This window comes from Megalobrama amblycephala, linkage group LG5 (genome assembly GCF_018812025.1).
Source record: "Megalobrama amblycephala isolate DHTTF-2021 linkage group LG5, ASM1881202v1, whole genome shotgun sequence".
In the NCBI taxonomy this organism is placed as follows: Eukaryota; Metazoa; Chordata; class Actinopteri; order Cypriniformes; family Xenocyprididae; genus Megalobrama; species Megalobrama amblycephala.
Genome location: NC_063048.1, coordinates 23,804,006 through 23,821,693, shown reverse-complemented (window position 1 = coordinate 23,821,693; position 17,688 = coordinate 23,804,006). Strand labels below are relative to the sequence as shown.

The window sequence follows — 17,688 nt, the reverse complement described above, 5'->3', positions numbered from 1 at the left end:
TTCCCAACATTATCATTATGAAAGGGATTAGACAAGGGCAGAACGTCTGGATGTGCATAGCTGAATCAACAGACTAGGTAAGCAAGCAAGGACAATAGCGAAAAATTGCAGATGAAGCAATAATAACTGACATGATCCATGATAACATGATATTTTTAGTGATATTTGTAAACTGTCTTTCTAAATGTTTCGTTAGCATGTTGCTAATGTACTGTTAAATGTGGTTAAAGTTACCATTGTTTTTTACTGTATTCACGGAGACAAGAGCCGTCGCTATTTTCATTTTTAAACACTTGCAGTCTGTATAATGCATAAAATCAACTTCATTCTTTAAATCTCTCCAACAGTGTGTAATGTTAGCTTTAGCCACGCAGCATAGCCTCAAACTCATTAAGAATCAATGTAAACAATATAACAGTATACAATACTCACATAATCCGACGCATGCATGCCGCATGCATGACGAACATCTTGTAAAGATCCATTTTGAGGGTTATATTAGCTGTGTAAACTTTGTTAAGGCACTGTTCAAGGCAAGCACGAGCTCCGTGGGTGGAGACCACGGGATTTAAAGGGGCCACAGCATAAATCGGCGCGTTTATAATGATGCCCCAAAATAGGCAGTAAAAAAAAAAAAAAAAAAAAAAAAATCTATGGGGTATTTTGAGCTGAAACTTCAGACACATTCAGGGGACTTATATTACATCTTTTAAAAACATGTTCTAGGGCACCTTTAAAATGGTTCTAGAAAATCAGTTCTACAAAAAATTTGATTACAAAACTACTTGGCATAAATGTAACAAAGATAATAATTTTGTATGTATAATGTATTAAATAATAATAATAATAATTATTATTATTATTATTATTATCATTAACAATTTGGAATATTTATTGGTCATAAATATTTTTGATCTCCTAGCAGTGCCCTTGAAAATACAACATTCTAGCTTTGGAAGTTTTCTTTTTAAATGTTTTTTAAAATGGTTATCGGTTCTAAGAAAATTTAGATTGCATAAATATGACATAAAATCATTTTTAAAAATAAAACAATAATCATCAGTTCGTAATATTGGTTATCCGAACACTAATGGCTTGTTTCAACAGAGCGGCATGGTACAGTACAGTATGGTACGCAAATATTTCTGTTTCATTGTCAGAAGTTGTGAATGGTACCATACTGATCGGAACCACTTTTTTGGGACCCTTCCATTGGGGTACCTAGCACAGTAGTCCGGTGTGGTGAGAAATGAGTCCCCCCAGGAATCGGATCTCCTTTAGGACCCCGAGTGATCCCATTGGTTCAACTGACTTTTAAAGGGTAGTATTTTTAGCGTCTGATTACATTTCCTGCAAAATCACGTATGATTTATATTGTTTAAAATGTGTTATAATGACCATTAATATCTTTTAAATTACATGGTTCATATACTAGTATATAACTGAAGCAATAGGTTAACTGTGAAATCAAGCATTTCTGTTTCTTACTGTTTTTTTTGTTTTTGTTTTTTTTTAGTTAGCTTATGTACTAGCATAGCATACATCTACCCTATTAGCCTGCTAGCTTAGCTTATATTATATTAGGTATGTTTTTTTGCTTCCAATATAATTCCCAATTTCGTTTCAATTTAATGATGTTTGTGTGTACTTAGGATGACAATTAATTTATTAAAAATGTATTCTATTATTATTATATACTATACCACATTGCTATTATTGTGTAAAATGACCTATAAATTACTTTTGCAGACCATAGTATGTTCCAACAATCCTTATACTAAAAAAGTACATTTTTAGGCATGGTTGTGTTTCCAGTTTGTTTTATTTTATGCAATACATAGACATTCATTTCATATTTCAAGCATGTTGATTGTGCACAATGTAATAAACATCATACAAATAGGTTACAATTAGTCAAAACATCACAATAACGACTTTTGATCAGTCATTACTGCCTGGGTCCTAAAGGAGACCTTATTCCTGGAGGGGGACTCCATTTCGCATGACACCGGTACCTAAAGGGTGCGTCGCAACACAATGTCAGCACGCAGCAAACAAACAACCACATGCAGCGGGTCGCTTTCTTTTTTGTGTGAGAATTACGCCGATCGCTATTTTCCGGCAAACACCAAACCTATCAAGTAAGGGTACTGTTGGTGGTGGAAACGCAGGCCAGATCAGGGTTTACCATCCTGAATCATACTGTACTGTACTGCTTGGTGGAAACGAGCCATTAAAATATGAGCTAACATAATTTGGTATAGTTGTTGGTCATTACAAAACAGTAATTATCAATTTCTCTCTACTAGCAAGGCCCTGGAAACTACTCACACCACTTTAGCATTGTGGGAGCAAGTTTTGAATGGCCAAGACACTCAAACTACTCATATTTTCTTTAGAAAGTGTACAGATTTTGTTATTATTGCTTTAATTCTCTCTCTTTCAGCCGGTGAGATGTCAGTGTCATCAGCTGAAGTCAGGGGCCAAAGGTGAGAGAAGAACGCATCACGATAAATCCACTCAGACGGTGTGGCGACCGCCCCATCATCACCCCGCTGTGAGTCATTTCTCACTCTCTGGCTAGCAACATGCATGGCGACATGATCGCATCATTGAGACACCCCAAACTCTCCAAAATGTCAGTGTGGTGTGACTGGTGTATCTGTGTGTGTCCTTGGTGAGCCATCTGCCTTGTTTTTATTTCCTGTTTCCCCTTAAAACTCTCTAGGCTTTGTAGGTGGCTAGTTGTTTACAAAAAGGGGAAGCAAATGTGTTGTCAGGGTGAAAAATCAGACAACATTCGTTCTGTTCTTTTCCTCTCCTCCATCCTTTCCTCCCTCGCGTTTGTTTTTCGTGGTGAAATAGCCAGACATTCTCACGGGATGCCCTGAGCTGAGGCTCGTTTGCTGAGGTGCCGATTTGGCCAATTTGCAGCTGCTAGGGGAAAACGGGCATCTACTACAGAGTGCAGAATGATTGTCATCTCCTATTTAAGTGAAGCCGTGCAGCACCCACTCCAGTGGTTTAGCTTTCACAGCCCAGCCAGGGACGTTCACCAGGGGACGTTTTGTTATTGAAGACCGGCACACAATCAGTAAAGCTAACGGAACACTGCGAAAGACTGGAGTCAGGAGAGATTAGAGGGAGGAGAGGGAGATGAGGGAGGTAACAAGAGATGGATGAGAATTTGAAAGTAGAAATTAGGAAGCGAGAGAAACATAGTTATTTGGGATCGAGAACAATTGGACCGGTGTTCAGTTTGCATATATGTTAGTGTTTGAAAAATAAAGGGATACTTTGTTTTCCTTACCTGTATGAATTCCTATGATATTTAGCAGAATGTCCTGCTGCTCTTTTCCATATAATGAAAGTGAATAGTGACCACTGCTTTCAATCAAGATTATCCATCATTAACAGTTGAAATTTCAGTCTGTTCCTCACACTGAGCAGTCATGTTGCTTTAGAAGACCTGGTATGTAGTGCATGAGTCACTATTTATTGTCATTATGTGAACCTTCAGCTTAGACATTCTGAAAGTTATACTGGTTTGGAATGAGATGAGGGTGAATAAATGATGACACAATTTTCATTTTTAGGCTAACCATCCCTGTAAGGTTTATAACTGGATGTTAAAAGTTAAACTTTGCATGACTTCATCATAAAAGAAGTTATCAGTGATCAGTTAATAATAATGTCACAAAGCTGCAAACAATGTAAAGAAATCCAAAGCATGTTTATCTTAACACTTAAATATTTGTTCTGTTTAAAGGATTGTTTCACTTTCAAATGAAAATTACCCCAAGCTTTACTCACCCTCAAGCCATCCTAGGTTTATGACTTTCTTCTTTCTGATGAACACAATCGGATATTTTAATAAATATCCTGACGCATAATGGCAGTGAGCGATACCAATGAGTATGAGTGCTTCCATCCACATCCATCCATCATAAACGTGTACTCCACACAGCTCCGTGGGGTTAATAAAGGACTTCTGAAGCAAAGCGATGTGTTTGCGTAAAAGAAAATATCCATATTTAACAAGTTATGAAGTAAAATATCTAGCTTCCACCAGACCAGAACGCCTTCCGTATTCAACTTGCGAATAAACTCATACTCGTTGGTCCCGTTCACTGCCATTATAAAGTTCAGATGTGTCAGGATATTTATTAAAATATCTCCGATTGTGTCATCTACACCTAGGATGGCTTGAGGGTGAGTAAAGCTTGGGGTAATTTTCATTTGAAAGTAAAATAATCCTTTAACACAAGTGTGATATGTTCTTGGATGAACTTTCCTTGTTGTTCTTGGAACAACATTCCTCTTATCCAATCATAGACCTAACTCTTAACCTAATGCTAAACAGATACTTAAAATTAGCAGGCAATGACTGGTTCCTGTACCAGGAACGGCAAAGCAGGGTGAATCTGAAATCAATCATACTGGAATAAATTGTAAATTCAAATAATGTCAGTTTATATGAATGGTTCTATCAGTCCAAAAGTACAAATAATTTCATAACATACAGACATAAGTAAATAAACATCCCATTTAACTTGCTGCTAAAATCGTCAAACCCGTATGGTTCCATCAGGTTTTTGCGATGTCAGACTAACAGACCTAATGCGAATATACATGTGGCTTGATTTTGGCTTGCATGCCATGTACAGTACTCTACAGCTAAGATTTGTTAATATTTGTTGTTTTTTAATTTTCTGTTTCATTATATTTTAAAATGCAGTTTATTCCCTTGATGGCAAAGCTGATTTACTAACCCCAAACCTTTGAACGGTAGTTTCCATATTAATTGGACTGCAATTGGTCTTAGTGTTTGTGCACTTACTTCAATATGATCCTTCATATATTATGCATTTTCGTAGCTCGACAAGGCGGGAAAAAAAGAGAGAAATAGCTGTAGCTCGATTATAACTGTGCACGTAAATGCACTCGCTGAGTAATAAAAGTAAATAAACAAGTCTTGTTTCTGTCCATAATAAAATACTGAGAGACTTAGTCTTAGATTTTCTATATACTGTATGTAATATCACAGGGCAGTAAGACCATGCTTACTTTCTGGGCATCAGGTTTGTGTTATACAGCAATGATTTGTTTTGTTTGCCTTTACAGTATATCTTAAATTCCCTTAAAGGTGCCTTTAAATGGTATGAAATCAATTTTCAAGATAAGGTTTGTATGTTAACGAACATTGCGGATGAGCGCGACAAAATATTAGAGGTAAAGATACATATCTGTTTAAAAACAGATCTGATTTCCTTATCTCAGAAATGTACCCAGTGCATGTGCAGTTCAGACAGAAATATAAAATATGACCTGTGACATTCATATGCGTTTGCTAGGAATATTGCATGCATGAATTATGTTGTGGCTCTTGCATTCAAGGCTTGTTCCTCGCTGGTATTTTAGTCCGATGTTCAGATATTGATGGTAGTTTGTCTTCTCAGAGGAAATGTGCACCAGTTTTCCTTTCTAAACTGTGCGTTTGTCCTGATTCACTGGGGTTTGTCTCTCTCCGCAGCTGTGCGGGTGTCGTGTGTGCGTCACAGTTTTTCTGTGTGTGTTGCAGGCTGTACCCACTCCTCTCCTCTCTCCCTGGCAGTGCCAGTACCAGGCTGCACCTCGTGCCAGCATGCCTCAACGCCGACAAAGTGAGTCATTAACCCCTGACCCCTGACCCAGTTCCTTTTGCCAGTATTTTCAGCTTTCTTTCCACCCCCTGACTCATTTCTCTGCTTTTTCCTTTCTTTCTCTTTCATATGCTGTCTCCCTGTTGGATTCTAAATATAAATACACAGTATAGTTACATCAGGGAGTGAGTCAGGGATGTGTAAGTAGGATATCAGTTTGATATGAGAGAGAAGGTGGAGAAGTGATGTGAGAGAGATGAAAGTGAAAGCGGTTTAAGAGGTTAGACAAAGGCAGCAGTTCCCCGCTGGGCAGTTTTGAAGTGTCTCTGTCAGGTCTAGGTGGGTCACTGCTTTTTTGGTTTGACCACATTGGCTGTTTCACTCTGTGTTTTTTATGTAGATGGCCATGCCTTCAAGTGTTTTTGTGCACAAATTTTGGAATTTTTTGAAATTTTTACACTTTGGCAAAATAACATTTTCTGAATATTGTTCTAAATATAATTAATAATGAACAAACGTGTAGCCCTGCCACAATCTCATCCCATTGACTGAGTTAGAAGATAACATGTTAGACTAAACAAACAGCTGCAAAAACCAGAGGAAATCAACCTTTTTAGGGAGTGTCAACCTACAAATGGCATTCTTTATAGTTGTCTCTGCGCATTAACCTGGGATGGGCATGGAAGCCTGTTTTAGTCTTGAAGTAAACAATAAAATGGGTAATTGTGAGTAGGGATGTCCCGATCAGGTTTTTTTGCCCTCGAGTCCGAGTCCGAGTCATTTGATTTTGAGTATCTGCCGATACCGAGTCCCGATCCGATACTTCTATAATACATCAAAAAAAGAATAAAGAAGAGCGAAAAAAAAAAAACAGATCCAGGACGTTCCTTATTTTTTATTTAATTACAAACAGAGCTTGAACAATCAAGTAATAAATAACATAAATTGTTCACTTCACTTCACTTTAGTGCAACAGTAAATATAAAAAAGGCTAATATAAAAACAAATATATTTGGTTTGATTTGGGTATGCTGCAGTCTGTGTAATAACTAAAATAATGTTTATATATATCATATTTTCTGGCTAGTTTACTTTAGTTTTTTATAATACACCATACTTTAACCCAAACTGAATAATAAAAAACAAGTTTAAATGGGTAAATCTTCTATTATTATTTTTGATTCTTAATTTTCTTTTCTGTCATACTCAAATTCTTGTTAAAACACATTAGACATGTGTATTGTGTGCATTTTGAACACTTTTTGTGTGAAATTATATTTATTTTGTCCATCAAAAGTGTGCTTTCACTTTAATTACGCGTCAGCAGCGCAGCGTGTGTCTCAATCAGATCCCTAGTTCAGTAGTAATTGTGAGATTAAATTTTAAAATAAGATAATAAAATAATAAATCGGATGTTGTGAGAAATTAAATTAATTTCTGACAATGTCAAAATAATCAAATAAATATAAGATATATACTCCTGTTCAAAAGTTTTTTAAAAGAAATGAATACTTTTAAATTACGCATTAAATTGATCAAAAGTGACGGTAAAGACATTTACAATGTTAGAAAATATTTCTAATAACAAATGCATGCTTCAAAGAATCTTGAAAAATTCATCATGGTTTCTAAAAAATATTAAGCAGCACAACTGCTTTAAACATTGATAATAATTGGAAATGTTTTTTGAACAGCAAATCAGCATATTTCAATGATTTCTGAAGGATCATGTGACACTGAAGACTGGAGTAATGATGCTGAAAATTCAGCTTTGCCATCACAGGAATATATTACATTTTAAAATGGTACATTATATATTACAAAATATTTTTCAAATTGTAATAATATTTCACAATATTACTGTTTTTACTGTATTTTCGATCAAATAAATGCAGCCTTGGTGGGCTTCTTACCCAAACTTTTGAAAAGTTGTGCAAATAAAAATACAGTTTTGAATTTCAGTAAAATTCAATTTGCTGTTGTAACATCAGACAGGTAGGAGGGCAGGCAGTAATCAGTGGCTCGAAATGCAAGAGGTTCTGATAAATAAAAAGAACAAAACAAGAAATCAAAAAAACTCAAAAGGCAAACAGAAACACAGGATACATCCAAACAGAGTTTCATGAAATGTAATAATCAGATAGTATAAAAAATATGCGTATTTTGTATGCTGTCTGAGGGGAGAGCTCTGAGCTCGGAATTTTGGCCCGAACCCAGAGTACCCCCTCCGTAACTCTGGTCAGGATAGCAACCAGGCGAGTGTGAGGAGACGGGGTGGTGGAGGGATGCAGAAAACTGTTGAGGAACGCAGATGAGTCGGCTAAATGAGGACACTTAATTTTGAGGTCATTTAATTTTGTGAGAATAGAGCTGTGATCATTTGAGAGAATGTGTTTTCCATTGTAAACATGTCTGCAGTTATAGAGCAGATGTTAGATTGTGTCCAGTCTTTTCCTCAACAAACATGACCCTCTTAATTTCTTCTCTTCTGGTTTTACTCCACTGCTTTGTCTGTCTTCTTTTCTCCATGTGCTCCTTCTGACGGTTCCCTTTCTCTTTCCTCTTCCTGTTTCCTGATTGGATGAATTTGTGCTCTTTGTTATTTCTCCCCCTCTGCCTACCCCATAATACCCTTGGAAAGGGGTGGAGCATCTTGTACATTACTTCCGTGACACAGCGTGGTACAGTAACCTCTACTAAAAGCTTCACCCTTTGCACGGTTACGTGACGTGAACGACCAATGCATGCTTGTTTGAGTTTCATTTTTAAAGCACTGATCAAATTTTTTCACACATATACAGTACATGAGACTTGGCATGAGACTTTTTATTCCGACTCTTTTTTTTGTCCTAATGTTTCTGCTCATCTATTCCTCTGTGGGCTGTGATTGCTGTGGTTGTGTTAGATCTGTCTTTGCACCGATGGAGCTACAGTATTTACTGGTGTGTTCTGGGAGACCCTCCACTTCTCTCAGCCTGCTCCCAGAGACTTTATCCAAACAGACATCAGTCTGCACAGGTGGAGCAGGGTTTAAACATCTCAAACACACACACACACACACAAGCAGCAAATTTGCCCATGGTGCATTTGGCCTTGTGACTGCACAGGGAGCGCTGAATAGTTTTAGAGGACAATTAAAATAAAATGATCCGATAACTCCTTCGGGATTCACATTTATAACCTCCACTTCTACAAACCCAGGATATTAAAAACCTTCTCTATTATCAAAATGGCCACATTTCATCAGCCAAATCTTATAGTAAGATGAATGACTGAATTAGAGCCAGACTTTATTACAGCTTTTGCTGTTGTAATATCTAGCAATCGTGTTACGAAGGTTATCTTGTGAAATGTTTCAGGCAGTTGATTCTCCCTGCTCTTCTTTAAAATCTAGGTGCTTTTAATAAGGATTTTTTTTCTTCTAGGCTAAAAGTTCAGGGTTTTTTTTTTTTTTTGTGCCCCACCACAAAAGATTATACATTTTTCTTTAAAATCCTTTTTAGTTAATAAAAATATTTCCCCATGTTTCTTTTAAATTAGTAAAGTTTTATTTACAAGAAAAAGCTATTATTGCAATAATAGCTGGAAATTATGCAACTATAATGAATTCCATAACAAAATCTATAAATTCACATTCTTTTTCTAGAAAACAGTGGCATACAGTGCAAAGCATTACTCATTTATCATAGTCATAAAAGCATTCTAAAGACCATTTTTACAGTTTTGACTTTATTTACGGATTAACAATAAGGATTTTTTTCTAGGTCTGTAGGGCAACGAGTTAATGCACCACACACACTAAAAAAAAGCATTTTACTTGCCTCAATACATTTATATTTTTCATTCCATTTAACAATTTAAATATATTATATACATTTACTGTTTAATAATTTATTAGGATTTATGATAGCATCCTACAATTTTGCAATTTTGACACATCATCTGTAGCGGTGTTATAAAACCCCTTTAAAAGTTGTAGATTTCACAAAGATTTTGAATCCATCCACAGTGACAGAGCAGCATAGAATCTGTTCGTTTTCATTTTACTGTCTTGTTGCTGTTGTTTGTTTAGTGTTGCATGCCCCTTTGTTTTCATGATGTTAATATTGTATTGGAAAACAGATATTTTCAACTCTAAATTGTAATTAGATAAGCCTTGTTCAAAGCCGATAAAAACACAAATGTGTTCAATTCTGTATTAATTTCTATGTTGCCTGGCAACCCCAAAACTGCCTAGAGTCAGTATAATGAACTATATCACTTGGCAGAAGAATTGTTTACCGTGTGCAAATTGTTTATTGAACATTGGTGTCATTTATCATAGTGCTGTTGCTGCGGTTTAATAAAAGCAAAAAGGCTGTGAGACTGTACATTACAGTAATTTTACCACAGTTAAGGAGGCTTTAGGTTACTCATCTTTGCATGAGTCTGCTTAAGAACATGCCTTAATCATAGTAAAATGACTGTAAATGTGGCCCTGGGGGGCTTATTACTTTTATAACATTGCAGAAACCGCATTGACATCACTGTAAGATAACAATACACCACTGTTCAATAAATATTTTATACACTATAAAGAATTAATCTGCCAAGTAATATTGTTATTTTTTTATGGGAGAGTCATCCTCTGGAACTGGGGGTGTCAACATTAAAGCAAGACATTAAAATTAATTGGATGTGTAACTGTTGACTGAGACAAATCAATTATTATTATAAACAGCTCAATAATATCTGTTTTTAATCATTTAATTCCTTTCTGAAAGCATGAAAGAGTAATGGAGTTATCAGTCGTGTCAAGTCGTGTGGTTTTCTCTCTCTCACGTAGGGGGTGCTCTTTGCATCTGCTCTCATTCTTTAGCTCCTTTCACACTGGCAGCGTCCAAAGTTACTGGATGTCATTTTCAATGAGAGTTACTGATTTCTGGTGACTGGGCGCAATTCGGCCAACAACTGGACAAAATTGAGAATGAGCAGGGATGTGATGTGACAATTACCAAAAGGAGTGAAGACTGTGAAGCTCTCTTGTCTGTAAAATTTCGGTGTGAACAGGGCTTTATGTCGTCTCAGGGTTTAAAAGTTTACAGTCTCTGAGACTCGTCTGTTCTCACTAAGAGACAGAGATTAATGTATTATGGATGTTATCTGCAGGTGTCCGCAGACGTCTCTCCACCCCAGAGATTTTGTGACGTCACGTAGAGGATGTGACTGTCTGTACTGTCTCACGCTACTGAATTCACTGACGACTCTCCTGCACACATACACAAACCCTCTCACGCTCTTTTACTCCCTTGTTCCTACACTGCACTCTTGTTCTGTATTCTTAAAGTGAGGAATGATCATTTTGTTGTTTTTCAGCTGTTGTTTTTTTTGCAATCTCCTGTGGTGTTTTAAATTGTAATGCTTTACCTCTCTTCATTCTGACATTTTCTCAACCTCTTGTGGTCGAGTATGCGATAAAATTGTTTTGTGATGGTATCTGGAGATAATACACACCTTACAAATGGTCTCTGGCTGAACAGAAATGTGGCAGGCTGCATGAAACCACAGTTCGCCAGTAGAAGGTGCTGTGGTTTCAGTAGAGCTGTGCTTTTCAGCAAAAACAGGCCATGAGGGACAAACACAGTGAATGCGAAGGAAACAAGGACTTATGCCTCTGTCACGGTGCACAGTTGCGTTTACTGAAACTCACCTGCGTACATGCTCATTCATTCAAATCCACCCTATTACAGTTGCACTCGGTTTGGAACTGAACAGCTGACAGCACAGCCACTCGCATCTTATCAAAACCTGGCAATGTTCACAGAGCAACAGAATACAGTTGTCAGTGCTTTTTTCACATTACACAGTTTTGTTCACACCAGGCTTGTGCAGATTTCAGAATTAAAGAATCTGCCACACCCCACAGGAAGTTGATTACAGGAAGAGGAATTTACTGAATTGTGATAAAGTGCAATAATCGGGATCCGCAAGTAAAAATCTCATTCACTTTCTCCATATGAGAATATTTTTGGGAATTAATGATTTGTTGAAGCCGCCAGCCTGCATTATTTCAATGTTTAACATTTGAATTCCTGGTGGATGAGCTACATTACCCATTATTCTGCAAAGAAATCTACACTAATCAGAGAATCGCTACAAGTAAACTATGCCAAAAGAACTCTCAGCGACTGCTCACTCCTGTGAAGCACTGCGAATGATGTAAAGTCAGTCTCCCTACGCTCTTTAACAAGAGCTAGGGAGACTCTTAGACTGGCAACCAAGAGTGAATTTGACGTATTTTTGCTGTGTGAATGAAACTAGTTGAACATCAGTATCTGTCAGTTAAAAATAAAACAGTGATACCGCTGTCGGTTAATTAAGATGTGGAGTTTTCTCATCTCAAATTTGTGAACACTTTCTGATGTTATGGAATTCACTGTCTTTGACATTTACTTTAGTCACTTTGGTTATTCACAGCTATTATATTAATTATCCCTTCATACAAAATTGCTCTAACTGCTCTCATAAGCTGTTTTATGAATGGGACAATTTGAGAGTCACGCCTGTTTTCAATCTCAAACACAATGTGTTTTTTGTTCTGGTGTATTGTGTTAAATACTGTTCTATTTTGTCTTCCGCAGCCTCGAATACTTCAGCCCATCAGTCACTTCCCCAACGAGCCCCTCATGCAGGGAAAACTAGCAAGAACAGTCCCCACCGGGGGCCACAATGATGCCTGCACGGAAGGGGAACAGACTCCTACGTCTTGTCCTCCAGTCCCCTGCACCGATCCAATTCTTCCTCCTTTTGGAGACCCACATGTGGAGTCGAAATCTCTTCCTGACCCAGAGGAGCTGAGTTGGTTGCTCAGCACTCATCTTCGCATACAAGACAACGAGAGTAACTCACAAGAGGCTGGGGAACAGATTGCGAGACCAACCCCAGAAAGCCGTCAAAAGAAACTCCTGCAAACACCTCACACCCTGTCCTTCAGCCCACGTTTCCTGCAGCCTCCACGTCTACACAAACGGGTAACTCTCCCTGCTCTGCATATAGGGGGCAGTAGTGGGTCAAACCCAAAACCAGGACCCTCAGTGAACCACATGTCCCATCAGCTTCTTCCTCCTCCGTCCAGAGGTTTACCATGCTATAGTGCAGGGAACCACGTCGTGACTCGCGGCCGGCTATCCCAGCCTTGGCCAGCAGTGGTCAGGAGAGAGGCTGACCCAGAACACAACGCTTCGGTACCGCTCGGTATCTCCACAAGACTTGCAAAGCCAAAGAACCACTGAGCGTCAGCTGCAGCCATAGACACTGATAAGGCTACCTCCCTGAACGCATGATCACATGCGCCTTGCACTAGATGGTGTTGTTAGTGGCTAGAAAACCTTTTAAGCTAAATAAAGCAGCTAAGCTATCGCATCTAACTATGCAACAAAAAAGTAGTGTCACAATCAGCGCTTCTGTCGCACAAATCCGCTCGTTTGGTTCGGACTAAAAGTCATTGATCGTCATTCCAAAGCCACTGAGAAACATTTACCACTCACTATTATATTATCCATAAATAACCATATTAATCTGGAGAAAAGGATGACTGACAGAAATTCAGACTGAAAGAGAGCGAAACAAGCATTGGAATGCACTAGAGAGCTTTTTTTTTTTTTTTTACCATTACTCGAACGTCAAAGACGACATGAGTGCGGTGCCATAGACTGCCTGCGGGGCTTTTTCAAAGCCCTCAGTCTCTGGATATTTTCCCATGTGGCGTGCCCTCTGGATGCCCACTCATTTAGTGGGCGAATCTGACATTTACATCACCAACCTCCCGAGGCTTAACTGCGAAAACGCATATTATTCTCTACGCAACCTCCCAGAGCTTGTCGTAAAGACAGAGAGAAGTCAGTATGTCACGTGACCCAAGTCTCATCTTCAGTTTCCACAGGAAAACCTGTCAGTCTGCTGTGATTTGATCTGTTTGTATATTACTTCATGCCTCATTTCACATCCTTGTCTGTATTCACCACATAGACATGAGGAAAACCGGTCCAAGCTACAAAATTTCTTTCTTTCTTTTTTCTTTTTTTTTTTTTCATCATTCTTGTTCCTATGTCTTGTTTTTCAGTGCTAAAGAGTTGCTTTGACATACAGACACAGTGTTTTGGCAGGAGGGCGCTCATGCCGCTGTCAGTGCTTCCTTTATTTTCACCTTGACTTAAGTCATGATCAGCAGTTTTTCATTTTAATTAGGCTCATGCCTCCTGTATTAACAAGGCTCTTTTTCTTGATTATGGATTATGGCATGCTCAAAGCATAAACTTGCCTTTTCACCCCATTAGTTGCACACAAAATTGTTATCATGCTTTTTAATTATTTATACATTATAAAGATGTTTACAGTTAAAATGCCTTTATTAAGCTGTTCAGTCAGCTCCAGTGCTGCGGGAATAACATTTTTTGCCTTATCTTTGGCACACAAATTCTATTGCAGAGATTTGAGAGAGTTGTTAACTTTTGGAAAAGATTTTCATCTTGATTTTGCACTAACTTATTTTTGGCTTTGCAAGCAATGTTAAAAACAAAACAAAGTACCATTTATGGTAAAATGGTGAAGACAGAGATAAATCGGTTTTTCTAGTGCTGTAAGTTGCTTTTGACCACAGTAGGTGTTTTGTAGGACATTCAGGATGTTTTTTTTTCCCTTAAAGAAAGGTTTTCTGTTCTTAAGATGGTGTTTTCTGTTCTTAAGATTACATAAGTGTGTCTTAGAAGGTTGATAAGATTTAGTAATTTGAGTTTTTGTGCTTTTGGCATGCCTTGATGCATAATACACACTGTAATACACAAATATACAGTAAGATCCATTGCATGAAAGCACATGGACTTATCTGTACCATAATTTTAACACACCTCTGTGTGTTTATGTGCAATATATGTAGAGTGTATCCTTACTAGTATATACAGATACTTTACCCTAAACTTTTTCAGTGGATGTTTAATCCAATGCAAAAAAAAATATTTTATTGCCATTTTCCTAGAATACGAGGGGCTTTGAGTGTTACAACATGCTCTCTTGTGGGCTGCATACTTCTAGAGTCTAGACACACCCTAAGCAGTGATAGGCAGCCATGTCTAAAACCAACTAAAGAAAATCAATAGGAGGATATTTGTGTGTATGCGTTTCTCTCTCACCCAACTCTGTGGTTATACTAAGCAGAAAATCAATAGAGAGCTTGTTTTGTAATGCTCTGGAGACACTTTGTTTGTATTTCTTTCTCTCTTTCTGTCTCTTGTTGTGTCTGTATACGTGTACAGGAGGAGAGGTCCCGCTTTAGTCTTGATAATGCAAAGTCACAAGAGAAATTTGATTCAGTCTGCTGTGGTCAGAGGTGAATTGCTTGTGTCAGTGAGGTGCCTGTTTATAGCTAGGAGGATCTTGCCTGTTAACAAGGCAAACAATTATGATCCATATTTAAAGGGACAGTTCAATCAAAATGACAAATTTTGTCATTTGTTCACCCTCATGTTGTTCCAAAGAATGAGTTCCTTTTTTTCTGTGGAACTTAAAAGATATTTTGCTGAATGTCTTAGTCCGTACATTTAAAGTCAATGGGGTCCAAAAAGTCTTCTCAAAAGTTCAACAACGTGTCTTGGACCATTTTTCACAGAATGGACAAAAACAGTTTCTTTTGTGTTCCAGAGAAGAAAAAGTCAGGTTTGGAGTGACAAGGGGTGACAACATTTCCATTTTTGGATGAACTATGCCTTTAAACTGAGATAAAGCAGTAAAGCAGCAAAAAGTTTTGTTTGAGAATTATTATAAACCATGCATCCTGGCATTTCTTGAACATAATAGTATAATGGATGCTTTAAATGTGAGGCTTTCTACATCTCTGTTCATGCAGTAAAACACTCTCAGCCCACTTTATGAGTATCTAAAAAAACTCAAAGATGCTGTTTCCTTTAACAAATCACCATTGAGGTGCTGCATTGATTAAAAAAAAAAAGATCAGTTAAATACACAGTTAAAACACTAGTTTTTAGATTTCCAAATTCCTAAAAAAAAAAAAAAAATGCACTCAAACAAAGACCTCTTACTGTTGTGTAAAATGCATTTATGACTTGCTGCCCATGTGTGTATGCTGCCTTCTGGGCTTTTTTTCACCTGGATGATACTTTGATAGCATGAAATGTCTGAATCGATAAACACTTGCCATGAATTCCTTTTCAAAAAATCTTCAATTTTTCCTTCCATATATAGTTCATGTCTTAACATGTTTTTCACCTGTTGTGACCCAAGAGTATGTGGCATTGTCAGAACGCTATACCATCGCTCCATTATAGCTTCATGAAAACAACAGCTGCCAACCTGTTGGTCTGGACAGAAGAGATGTTTACTAACAGGAATGAATTCAAGCACTTTAAATGATCCGTTTCAACCTCCACGATGGAGAGACTGTGGTCTTTTTGACCTGATCTGTTTGATTTGCTGTCATTTTATTGTGTGCAACTTCTTTTATTTGGCTGTTGTGTTTTGATGTTCTGCCCCTGTATGCCCTGTTCCAGTGGAAGGTGTGAGACTTCAATAAAGTGAAGGAATAAGATTCACTCTCTTTGTTGCATTTTCTCTGTGTCGGAGGCATTCATTCATATAGCTTGCTGCAGCTGTTCCTAGCAATATTTTACACTCCGCAGTGTTGCACTGCAGATCCTAGTGCATCATGTTCATTATCCACACATTCTGGAAGAATTGTCTGGTATTCTCAGTCTACCTCCAAAAACACTGTGTATAAACAGCACTGACAATGTGAAGATGAAGAACTGAACTTTAGTACTTTCTAAAGAAAAGTTTTAGTTTTTTTTTTTTCTTTATTTTTCCCAAACATTAGGTGTACTGTATACATAGAAATGAAATGATATTCCTCCAGGTCCATGGTGCAATTGCATACAAGACACTGAAAACAGTCTAATTAATATTTGGATGGATGGATTGGTACAGTATATAGTAAATAATACATGCTATAGATAGATGCTACAGGTAGATAAGATTTGACAGAAAGACATGATACATGTAGATAGAGGTAGGTAATATACAGTAAATATAAAAGCATTAAAAATGCAATTATATTGAATTAAAGGTTTAATTTTGAAGTAGTAAGACTGAAATAGTTTTGTCTTGTAAACCATAGTCAAATAATCTTTCTTTTATTTACAACTTTGAGATAGATAGATGGATAGATTAGATAGCATTTTTACATTTATTCCCAAATAGGCTAACTAAAGGCAGTAACAATTTAAACAATATTATTTGTGAACTAATGTTCATCTTTTCTTTTTAATAGTCAATTTATTTTCAGCAGTCATCAAGCTTGTTCACACTGGACACAGACACGAAGATGTACCTTTAATTTCCCCAAGTTGATTGCTCAATAAAACCCCCGCAGTCATCATGTTTCTGCCATTTCAAGTTTGACGTGACACAATGCGGTAAGGGGGTGAGTTGTTCACTTACTTTTTAATTACTCTTCCCATTAACGCCATCATTGTCTTCATTCAGGCCACTTTTTAATGTCAAATATTTTAATATTTGCATTGTTTTATTTTTGTAATCGCGATTATTTTCTTATCCAGTTTTTTTTTGAGGAGGCACTGCCTCCCTTGCATCATCAGAGGAAACGCCTCTGATAGATAGATAGATAGATAGATAGATAGATAGATAGATAGATAGATAGATAGATAGATAGATAGATAGATAGATAGATAGATAGATAGATAGATAGAAGACATCTGCGTCTGTCTTTCTCAAATGTCTTGTTGTTGTCAGCCTATATCCTATCTCAGGGTGTTGATGATTTTGTGAAGATTGGTTGAAGGGCAGAGATCCAGGGACACCACGCTGCTGCCAATGAGTCATTCTCGTTTCTCAGTGCACTGAACTGAAGATGCTGTGTCCTCCAGTTCCCTGCAGCAGTTCAGGGCTCAATGCAAGTGGTTTTGACGTACAGCCTAAATGAGTGTTTTGCAGGGAACTGACTCTGCATTCCCTGCTTAGAAAGTTAGAGGCTTTTATT

The 17,688-nt window shown here is 37.4% G+C and overlaps 1 protein-coding gene across 6 annotated transcripts in view; it reads left to right on the top strand.

Annotated features, from left to right (window-relative positions):
* Window positions 1-16,221, top strand: part of ccser2a (coiled-coil serine-rich protein 2a) — a 48,823-nt gene extending 32,602 nt beyond the window's left edge. For 2 of the 6 annotated variants that reach the window (XM_048191331.1, XM_048191330.1), the window contains 2 exons: window positions 2,447-2,557; window positions 12,263-16,221. In XM_048191331.1, coding sequence (XP_048047288.1) covers window positions 2,447-2,557; window positions 12,263-12,913 — 762 coding nt within the window. In that variant the 3' untranslated portion in view covers window positions 12,914-16,221. Of the gene's footprint in view, window positions 1-2,446; window positions 2,558-5,533; window positions 5,664-8,283; window positions 8,324-12,262 lie in introns of all 6 variants that reach the window. The other 4 variants (XM_048191333.1, XM_048191335.1, XM_048191334.1 and 1 more) reach the window with 4 other exon arrangements.
* The last annotated feature ends 1,467 nt before the right edge of the window (window positions 16,222-17,688 follow it).